Source organism: Tympanuchus pallidicinctus, unplaced genomic scaffold (assembly GCF_026119805.1).
Source record: "Tympanuchus pallidicinctus isolate F22 unplaced genomic scaffold, pur_lepc_1.0 scaffold1, whole genome shotgun sequence".
NCBI classification, from domain to species: domain Eukaryota; kingdom Metazoa; phylum Chordata; class Aves; order Galliformes; family Phasianidae; genus Tympanuchus; species Tympanuchus pallidicinctus.
Genome location: NW_026294618.1, coordinates 42,954,880 through 42,966,154, shown reverse-complemented (window position 1 = coordinate 42,966,154; position 11,275 = coordinate 42,954,880). Strand labels below are relative to the sequence as shown.

The 11,275-nt window shown below is 44.5% G+C and overlaps 1 protein-coding gene across 1 annotated transcript in view; it reads right to left on the bottom strand.

Annotated features, from left to right (window-relative positions):
• Nucleotides 1–1,629: 1,629 nt before the first annotated feature.
• Nucleotides 1,630–11,275, bottom strand: part of NR2E1 (nuclear receptor subfamily 2 group E member 1) — a 15,677-nt gene continuing 6,031 nt past the window's right edge. Inside the window, 7 exon segments of the mRNA XM_052689555.1 lie at nt 1,630–1,792; nt 4,017–4,122; nt 4,377–4,526; nt 4,905–5,001; nt 9,002–9,148; nt 10,316–10,551; nt 10,925–11,012. Of these exon segments, the coding sequence (XP_052545515.1) occupies nt 1,630–1,792; nt 4,017–4,122; nt 4,377–4,526; nt 4,905–5,001; nt 9,002–9,148; nt 10,316–10,551; nt 10,925–11,012 (987 nt within the window).

The window sequence follows — 11,275 nt, the reverse complement described above, 5'->3', positions numbered from 1 at the left end:
GAAATGGAAAACTTACACAAGTTAGACGTCTAATCTGTTTAGAAGTATGTCCCAGAAAAAGCTGTACGTCAGATCCTTGAGAAGAAAATGTTAGAAACCTTGCAATGAGTATATATATATATGGACTACAGAAAACAGCTCTGTGCAAGACTTCGAAGTCCCTTTGCGTGAAGGTAGCGTCACCTGTAGCTGAGTTATTCCCTTAATGTTTGTCTTGCCTGTTCTTTAAAACCTCTGATGATGGAGACCCCCCACAGTACCTAAGGCAATACACTTTAGTAGAGATCGTTTCTGTTCCCTGGTAAGTAGGGTACAGTGGAAGATGCTAATCCAGAAACAAGAGGAGAAGTGTTAAAAGGACAGTGAAAGGTAAATTCAATATATTTTTATTCTTTGTAAATACAATGAGTACAACTTTTTAACTTCACAAATCAGTTAATCCACTTTGTACAGAAAAGTTTTACTCATTCTATGATAGTCCAAGTGCTGATTTTTCTCAGTGCTAGTTTCTAATAACAAATCAAATTTTGAAAAGTACAGCAGCTATCTTTAATTTTTTTCTACGTGTTTCATACATCAAATAAGCAGCTTATAACATTTTTGTGTGTAAGAGGGTGTAGGTGAACAAGGCTTCAAAATTAGAACCTGGAATTTTCTAAAAAGGCATTGGAGACTTTTGAAAGTTGTTAGCATCGTTTCAGTCAACCAACTTTATTTCCTTGAAATAAAAGTATTTCCGTTGGTGTCTTTACAGTCATTTTTACTTCTCTGCACATCTCACTGACAAAGAGTTTGGCTGCCGTTGCCTTTGGTTTCAGCAGTGTGCCAACGGGACAGCCAGCAGGTCACTGAAGCAATCATCTCCATTGGATTTGGTTTTGCTGTTTTTGTCTTCCTTCCTTGACTTGTACTCTTTGCCAGAGGCTGTGTGGATGGGTGCGTGTGTGTAAGAAGGAGAGAAGGATTGGGGAGTTGTATAAAGCTCTTCTGTCATGAGATGTTAATTCTGGTGACATGTGCATCACAGATCACCAGTTTTATTTTGCAGGAAGAATGGAACTGCTGTCATAAGCTACTTTTTAATCAGTTCTGAAGGCCACTTTATGATGTATTACTGCAGAAGCAATGTTTTGGTAACCTGGTCTTCAATGTTGCCTATCGTATTAAAACATTTTACCAACATAGGCTACTTTTAGAACAGTTCTGAAGGCCACCACATCTCGCATTACAACAGAAGCCAAGTTTGGTCACCCAGTTCCAAATACTGAACAAAACTAAAGTACCTTCTTTCACATTTCGTCTCAGATCTGCCAGTTAAATGAGAGAATAGCACAGTCTTTGTTAACTATGACTGGCATCTGAATTGCCTCCATCCTGTAGTAACAGGAAAAGCAGCCAAATTCCAACCACTTCCACTTTTTCTGTAGAACAAAGCATTCTCTCCATGATCTAAATCGCTCTGTTCAGAGCAGCAGAATCATATCTACTGGGGTATTTTTTTGTCAATGGGTTTAAAGGCTAAACATTCCCAGGCTTATGCTTCCTGTAGATTTTGTTAGTTGAGGCTTATTCTCCATAGATAAAAGTTCTTCTCAAACTGTCCGTCCTGATCGTTTGTTTTAAGGAAATTTATATGTCACTGGATTTGTACATATCTGAAAGCAGTCTTGTGATTGGTACATTCCCAATGGTCTTTTTGAAAAACACTTCTTCTATTGTAGATGGACTAATAGAACGTAAAGCTGGTAGAAGCAATAAAAGTTTTCCGAAACGACAGGGTTGTGTAGGGTACCTGGAGAGGAGAGAGGAAAACAAATGTTAGTGAAGTTTTTTGATGTTTCTCCAAAGAAAATCTTTAATGTTATAGAGGAGACCAATATTCAGTGAACTGTACAGATGGGTGCTACCTGGGCTAAACCCCTGCTTTGTACTCACTTGAACAAGAAGGCTGACCCCAGGGAAAACTCTCTTAATGGAGGTTAGCCGAATATAGAGCAAGGTCCCTGAGTTTTGATTAGCTCCCTTGTTTATTCCCTCAGAGTAGTAGCAATATAGATATAGGATCTGCTCTGGCTAGTCCCTCCGACAACAGCTATGTTCTTGATGCAGTTCAGGGATGAGCTTGACCTATAATAAATACCCTGTCATTTAAAGTGCAATTTAAACTTAGCTGGATTGTCATGGTAATCATTTTGCCTCCTGATTGCCTTACACGTTTAATAACAATTGACATTTTGAAAGAATTTTTTTGATTAAAGAACCTGTGTTTTGTCCCCAGGTAATGTATTTGCATAATAGGATATTTCCCATTCTTTCTCACTGCTTTTGAAGCTAATATAACCCAAGATACGTATTCTACTTGTGCTTACGCTGACTTCACACTAGTGTAATTCTCAAGTCTCTGTGTAGCAGTGGTTTTCCTATAAGCAGATCCATGAAGAAACATTTCTCCAGGCCACCCTCCTTTGCACCCTGCTGAGTGCAGCTCCCCCGCTGCAATCGAAGGGCAGCAGTACTCTAACACTGACAGGAAGGTACGCTCAAGACTGAGGGTGAAGCAGGAGGTGAAAGCCATTGGAGTCAGTGTGACGGTTCTGATAGCAGAGCCAGGATTTCTCCTTTTCTAGAAAAGCTGCAGAAGCCTTGATTTCCTGACCTGGGAAGATGAGGTTGTTGAGCAAGTAGGCATTACTCAGAATACAAGCAGCCTTTCACTGCATTATTTGCTGCAGTTTCTTTGAAAAAAGTAATCTTTTATAAAAGATTCTCTTTAGCTTAATATTTCCTATAGTGCAAAAATGTAATGGAGATGTCACCATGACTGGAATGGAAAACATGGCAGTGTGACAATATGTTTCCCTGGCTTTTCTCTCCAACAAGCCCTGGCTCACTCAGAGTCTCCAGGGAGCACTCTCCGTGGGAAAGGCCTCCTGTGAGAACAGGAACAGGTTGCTGTGCAGTGGTGATTCTTTTTGCTCTGAACTAGCCAGAACTGGACAGAATTTGTGTTTTTGCTCCCATCTGCAGGGCGGGACATTGCCTTTGGGCTAAACACAAGTGCTTCAAAGACTGCTGCCAACTATTCTCTAACATGGAGTTGACTTCTGCTAGGCAGAACTGCTGTTAGAGCAGATAAAAGTTTCAGAAACAAAAACAGCATAAAAGCGCCTCTTCCACCACTTCGTCTCCCACTGTGCTGATCTCATGGGTCTCTACTGCATGGGCTATGATGTGGACTTCACAGGACCTGCTGCAGCTCTCCCCGGGCATCCTGATCCAGCAGGGAAAGTTGATGCAGAGGGTATACTCTTTTGGTTCTCCCTGCCCCTCCTCTATGTACAGTTCCATGGCAGGAGGCTGCTCATTCTGCTCGTCCCTTCAGCCACGTGTTAGAGTGGGGATTTGCATTTTGTATAACATATATAACCCATTCCTGGGTTTAGCCCTGTGCAATTTGTGGGATGCCAGCTACAGCTTGTAGAGCAGGTTTTAAGATTGCTGTGCCCTAGGAAACCTACACTAGGTGAGACAGGTGATTTTTTTCTTCTGAAACTGATTCTCATCACTCTGCTCTTACACCAAGATGAGTTTCACAAATTTATTTTTTTCATTTTATCTGGGAAGAGTCGCTTAGCTTCTTTGTTTCTTAATTTCTCTCTGCAAAATGGGGGAAATGACATGGGGAAGTGTACTGGAGATCCTGGGTGAAAACACTTACTCTGCCATAAGGCACATGATGTTAAGCGTCACTGTTAGCATTACTTAGCAGAATAGAAGGTGGAGGAAATCTAGCCTTTGAGAATGCAAAATGCCCCACAGCACTATCACTTGTCAGAGGAAAATCTCTCCTTTTCCCATCTTCCATTTGTCTGAATAAACACCTTTCTCATTTCCTTGGGAAATGCCTAATTCCGGGAGGCCGCTGCTGTAAAAACAGTGGGTGGTTGTGTCCTCTCTGCCACAGCGGGAGCGGGATGTCACCCCTGCCGCTGCGGGAGGGATTGGACGGAGCTGACCTGGTATGGATGTAGCTGTTCAGGGTGAGCTGGGCCTCGTCCTGGAGGGCGGCGATGGCAGCGGCATTCCGGAAGCTCCTCAGCTCGGACCCGCTGTGTGTCGGCACTGGAAAGCAGATGGTTACAGCTCAGTGGGGTCAAGACAGACCAGCTGGCACTACCCGTGTACATTAAGCAGTCTCACTAGTTCCCCAGTGCTCCACTGCCAGCCTTTCAAAGCACAGCGCTGACTATTGGAATTCCACACCAGGAAGCAATGGGGTGGTGCGGTGCTACATGTGGTTTAAAACATCATTTTCACTTTTACGTGGCAACTTCGAAGCTGTCGGGCCAGACAGGTGTGAGGTGACTTCTGCTTACCAGCTTTGAAAGTGACGATGCATTTGAGACAGGCAAATTCAGTAGCGTCTAAACGGAGTTGTCTAAATCTAGCCACAACCTCCTGTAAAGCCTGTATTTCTGAAATAATTTTATTCAGCTTCTGAGAATCTGTATTGTCACCGTTCATGCCTGAAACAGAAGCAGATGAAATAAATAATATTAAATGCATTTGTTTTATTTTATACTGATTTCTGACAAAATCCTGCGTATCGATATCCATTCTATTGTCACACTTGTCTATCTGGTAAACTGACTATATTGTATGAAAGTTAATATAAAATCTTCTCTTGGATGATAACAAACACAGTAATTTGCATTTAAATGACAATGCAAGCAGTCATGAATACAACAAAACAACATTATTTGCATTTAAATATAGATTTATAAATGACAGGTATGCTCTATTGTTCAGTAGGGATTTGTTATTCTTTACATGTTGTTCTTTTTTCAGTAATGTATTTTTATGGTAATTTTTGTAACAAAGTCATTAAATTGTGCAATTCTTACCAGATACAGCCAGTAGAGTGTTAGCATCAACTGGAATGGCCCATTGTGCTATTCCTAGAACAAACAGTTCTCTCCAAGCATCTTCCAAAAGCATCAGCTGTCATACAATAGATGTACAATATAACATAGTGTATAATTTATAGATTTACAAACAATTTAAATATGTAAATTTCTGTTATTTTAAAAACTGCTTTAAATGCTTGTCATGGTATTTTCCCCACCGAATCTGTTAGTTCTTCTCTTAGCTTTTAGAGAAGGTGTCTGGAAATGAGACTATGCGTTGTAGAAAATCACTTGGTGTTGGCTCACTATGCACTGTGTTGTAGACCAAAAGGGAAGAGAAAGGAGAGTGAGAAGTCCTGCCCCTGAGAGCTTGCACTTGACCTGAGCGCTTGCCTATGTTTTTCAGCACAACTCCTGGCAGCGTGGGCTTTCTCCTGCTCTCCGTGGGCACGTAGAACTGTCCTAGTACAGATTGGAAGAGTGCTTTCCTCCTGTTCTCTGGGGATTTTCAGCTCTTCCTAACAGCCATCAGCAGGGCAGTGGGCTCTGAACTCAGCGTTCGAGCAGCTATGCTGTCAGCATTGCTACTTCCCTGCAATTTTTGTACATTGTCTGGCTTTACGAATGATGTGTTCTTCTCTGGAGGCAATGCCATCTATTTCCGTGGAGAGGCACTGGTGCATATGAGGAGATGTGACCCCTGATAATGCATATGGCAAAGCCAGTACTGAGAGCATCTAAGGGTTATTGGCCCAGACCAAATCTTAGGAGGGGTTTGGAGGGTCCCAGTTCAACTGACATTTGTTAGCTCCCTGACCCAGCCTAAGGGACGTGCTGGGGGACTTCCTGTCTCTCTGTATGCTGGGAGAGATGTGGAGAGGTGAGACTGTAGTGGGCTCAGAAGGGGTCATCTCATGGCTTCATTCAGTGCAAACAGATTGTGCAGAATGCACGGCAAAAAAGAGCAAACCACAATAATATTGCTGTGGTCCCTGAAAATAGCAGCAGGGAGATAGAAAAGAAGGCATATGAAGTCTAGAAAATTCTGAGAAAGAAATACCTCATACCGAATGAATGTTTTCCTTGGAATTAGATATATGAAAGTAATAGATGATACAGAAAACATGCACTAAAAATGAATCCCTTATCTAAGTGCCCTAACAGCACTGAGAGTTTTAAACCACCCTGCTCAGAACAGAATGAGAAGAGCTCTCATAAGCGTGTTGCTATAGTTTTAAGACTTCGGTGTGCTATGTACTTTGTAGAACTTCTACATAACTTGGTTAAGGAAATTGTGACTGAAAAGCATGTTGTCTCTGGTTACATATAATTTGTTTGAAATAATTTCATTGACAATGCTAGAAGCTGCCCAGATCATTTTATGCGGGGGAAGTCTAGGCACAGCACCAATCTCAGCTCCAGCCAGAGCAAGAAAACCTGCCCTTGAGCCTTGGAAATGCTGCAGTCTGCCTGCCCCAGCCCCTCCTCCAGGTAATCCTGATGGGTATACAGGTTTCTGTATGACATAGGAAATGATTTGCCAGCCTTTCATTTGTTTTTGTAATACGTTTTTTGTCATTCATTCATGCAGATACAATGGTAGTGAATGGTGGTTCCTGGAAGATATCAATTTCATATGTTCTTTCCCACTGAGCATCTGAAGTCAGAGGACTTTAGAAATAAGAGACTATTCCGATGGCTGAGGCTTTCTTCATGCCTATGCATAAGTCTGTAAAACCATCAATTAAAGTAATTCATGCTGAAGTCATACTCAGCCCTTCAAAGAAACAAAAAATGCCAGGCTTTCTAAAGGACTGGTTTTTGCTGCTTAATCCATCTCATCTTGCTAGCACGGTCTTTTCTTGCTTTCTATTGCATTGGGCCAATCTGTCTCGTGGAGCAGCTGGGCAGGCGTGCAAGCCAGCAAGCTCAGAGCTGGCGTTTTGGTTGTGTGGCTCCACTACAACAGGGTGATAGGCTCTGAAAAGGTGGGAGAGGAGCAGCCTCTGCTTCAGTCAGAGGAGTCCAGACACAGACCTGTGTCTGTACAGCAAATCAGCTTCTGCTTGTTTCCTTCCTTTCAAGATCAGGCTGTTCCGGAGTCCCAGAGTCACAGTGTAGTTCCCATTCCAGAAAAGCAAGAAGCAAGAGCAAATCCAGGAAAAGGTTTCTGATTCTACTCGAGCAGATGTCAGGGACACAAAAAGAGAAATTCAGACATTTATAGATGGGCCGTTGTCAATTAAATACTGCAACGGCACTATTATAAAAATCAATGGTCTGATTATTTGTGAAATAAGGTGATTAAAATCAGGGTTATTTCTTCTCCAGCTTTTCTGAACACAACAGGAGACCCATGTGGCAAAAGGCCCAAGCAGCTCTAAGTTTTGAGGAAGACATTTTGCAATGAGGTACAGCAAGTGGGAATAAGGATCTAGAATGGCTGGGATTTTTATATGTAGTTCACTCATTTTAGCCTTGAAGGTGAAGCAGACAGTGGGTTGTTAATGATGGCAGGTGGCAGAAAAGCAGGCCTTGCTGGTTGAGGCGTGCCTGGTCTCAGCAACGGAGGCATCCCTTCAACCTCACTCACAGAGATGGCCTGCTGGAAAATGCATCCGTATGATGTCAAATGAAGCCTTCACTTAAGGAGCTTCCCATGAATGTTGTTGGTTGCTGCAGACATTGCTGGTCCAGAGATGGGCCCAGCACCTTCCTGCACCCTGCAGTTGTACTGATGCAGCATGCTTACTGCACCTCCTTGGTAGTGGGGCCTGCTCCTTGAGATCCAATGCTGCGCAGGAATAACAGCAGCAGAAGACAATAGTAGAAACCAGCATACTGCAGTGAGACTACTGCCTTCCTGAGGGTGGTTGCTTAAGGCTGACAGCATCGCAGCTGCTTGTTAGTCTGCTATGAAGACAGAGGTTTCAAGATCTGGTGCTATAAAAAAGACTTTTCAATAGACCTTAGCTTTATGACACACTACCTTCAGCATAAAACTGTGTTCCCTAAGAAGCTCAGTTCAAAATCTATACTTGCACATGTACTGCAAATCTTGCAACGTGAATCCATGGAGAGCAACTAGTTCCTCTGATGCATGTTCCTCTGTGTCTGGTACATGCAACATCTGAGGCATGGCATTTCTAGCAACAAGTTTGTGAAATTAGCTCAATCATATCAAACTATTAAACGTCTTTTATGATTGGAGTTTTGCGTAGAATTCTCCCCTTCCTTTTTATAATTATCTGATTACTTTTTTAGAATTAATGCGTTATACAAAGCACACAGCATCCTCATCACGAATCAAGTCATTAAGAAATTGCTTCATCCTGTATGGTTCACATGTGATTTACTTGAAGCAAAGACAAATTGTCATAGAGGAAAACAAGACAGATTAGGGAAGATTTTAATTAATGGTGAAAAAATATTGGGGGCTGGCCAAATTCTCATGCCACTATATTGGACTAATTGTATTGTAAGTTTGCAGAAAACAACTGAAACAAGAAAAAAATGTTGTCTGTGTAAACAAGCGTAGGGGAGGGGAGAGGAGGGGAGAGGAGGGGAGAGGAGGGGAGAGGAGAGGAGAGGAGAGGAGAGGAGAGGAGAGGAGAGGAGAGGAGAGGAGAGGAGAGGAGAGGAGAGGAGAGGAGAGGAGAGGAGAGGAGAGGAGAGGAGAGGAGAGGAGAGGAGAGGAGAGGAGAGGAGAGGAGAGGAGAGGAGAGGAGAGGAGAGGAGAGGAGAGGAGAGGAGAGGAGGAATGATCTTCAGAAATCCCTCATATCCTCCTGGTCTGTATGTTTAACTAAGTACACCCTATTGTGAAATAGCAAGATAAGATGCTATTCCTATTTTTTAGAAGAAAAAATCAAGACATAGGCAATTTCTACATAACTGCCTTGTTGGGTTTTTTTTTGTTTTGGTTTGGTTTTGGGTTTTTTTTGGTTTTTTTTTAGCTACAAAGTGGAACTCTGCCCTAAGCTTTAGAGCTTTTTAGGTCCATGATAGATAAAAAGCATTATGTGTGAAGGTTCCAGTCTGAGCTCCTTCATCAGGCAGGCCAGACTGATTCACTCCCTCTACAGGAGCCTTACCTGGTCTTGTAAGGACAGGGTGGAGAAGGCTGGGACACTCTTGGCCCACTTGATGCTCATGAACAGAAGTCTGGCTGCTGACTCACAGACAGATTCGGTGGCCACCTCGTAGAGATACATGGGGGTACCATTGACTTCATGCGGGTACTAATGTCAGAAAGAAAATAAAGTGACTTCACACAGTGTCTCCACAGCAGCCTGCCCTTCCTCTCCCATACAGCTGCTGCTCGGTGAATCATGATGCCCAGCACACAGCGTGCACTCTCCTGTTCTGCAACCAGATGGCATTGCTTCAGTGAGCCCACTCCACCCCACTCTTTGCTGCTGTCTGTGTGCGTGGACTGCACTACAGGAACAGCTCATTGAAGGATGCTGAAGGGAGAATGACATTATTACATCAGGGAAAACATTATTAAAATGTGGTGTCATCCTTCATGCTGTTACACGATGGCACATCTGTGGTGGAAGAGTCAGAAGGATACCATGTTTTATTAAAGATTTATATTTTGTAACCTGTGCTTAGGAGGCTACCCTGGCAATCCAGCCTTGCACAGCAGAACAGGGAGCACTTGTTTACCCCTAACCCTTTGTCCAACTCCCCAAGTGCCACAGGCTGTAAACAGATGTGTAGAAATAACCACATCTACCTATAGGACTGGAGTTGGGTGATGTTTCCAAGCATGTGCTGTGTTTTCTTACAAACTTCTGATTCAGCATTTCCCCAAATTATAATACGAAACTCTGTGTGAGGATCATGTCCATGATGCCAGGCCACCAACTCTGGAAGTGTAGAACTATTAACTGCTTTCCTGTCTGATTTTATAAGTGCTGTAAATAAGAAAAATGCCATTGCAATTAGATTAAAGAAAACTTTGCCTAGTGACTAGTGTCTGTGCAGTTGAGGCCATGGCAGTACTTCCAATGGGCTGCTTAGGAAATGTCACAGCCAAGAGGCACAGAGCTAACTTAGCCACATTGGTGTGGACAACCTGCTTGCTTTGGTCAGCACAGGGAGCACTTTCTGGACCACCATGGAGATGGGTGTTTTGCTGAAGAAAACTCAGTCGCTGCAGCTCATAAAGTTTAAAATTGACCTGAGGAGACATTCTGGACAGGAAGGGCAAGTTATCAGCTGATCTTTCTGCATCTACTTCTTGCAAAATGAACCTCACCCTTTACACAGAACATGGGGAAAGTGCCATTGGAGACTCCACCACAATCTGTATCACCCCGAACCTTGCACTTTGCCAAAACCACCCTGTTGGCCCATCCCAGCAATAGGCTCTGCAGTACCATTAGGGTCTTTGGGCTGACCTTTGGGGTGGGCTGTGCCAGGCCCACCAGGGCCTGCCTCTCAGGGGTGCCAGCAACGGCAGCCAGTTCCAGGCCATGGGGCTCCAGCTGGGAGACAGCAGTGAAGAAAGCGGGTGCTGGCAGGGCAGTGGCAGGAAAGTGTGGGGCACCACTGCTCTCCTCCTTGTGTCCACGGAAGTAGAGGGCCACCTGCTTCCGTATTGTGGATGTGCGTGGGCCTCGTTCATGCTGCACAGCTGTGGGACACCGAGGAGAAGTTATGACTTTCATTGGCTGAAGGATAAATGGCTGAGGGAAGGGAAGGGAAGGGAAGGGAAGGGAAGGGAAGGGAAGGGAAGGGAAGGGAAGGGAAGGGAAGGGAAGGGAAGGGAAGGGAAGGGAAGGGAAGGGAAGGGAAGGGAAGGGAAGGGAAGGGAAGGGAAGGGAAGGGAAGGGAAGGGAAGGGAAGGGAAGGGAAGGGAAGGGAAGGGAAGGGAAGGGAAGGGAAGGGAAGGGAAGGGAAGGGAAGGGAAGGGAAGGGAAGGGAAGGGAAGGGAAGGGAAGGGAGACTGAGGAACTGAGAATGGACGGGGGAACTACACACCCCTTGTCTGTGAGGGGTGGGCATACCGTCTTTGTTCATGTTGACTTCCAAGCACTTCTTCAGCCGGCAGGCCCGGCACTGGTTCCTGTGCGTCTTGTCCACCGGACAGCCCCCCTGCAACAAACGCGGCGAGCCGTCCGGTCGGGGGGTGCTCAGCCCGGCCCCCGCCCTCCCTCCTTTCCTTTCTTGCGAGGCCGGGCCGCCTTCAGCACCCGAGACAGCGACGGCGGCGGCAGCCCAGGGGCGTCCAGGGACACCGGGGGTCTGCGCGCAGCACTGGGGATGCGGGTGGATGGGAAGTGGGGAAGGAGTGGAGCTCTCTAAGGCTTTGTTTTATTTCACTATATTTCATTTATTTCATTATATATTTGCCTGTT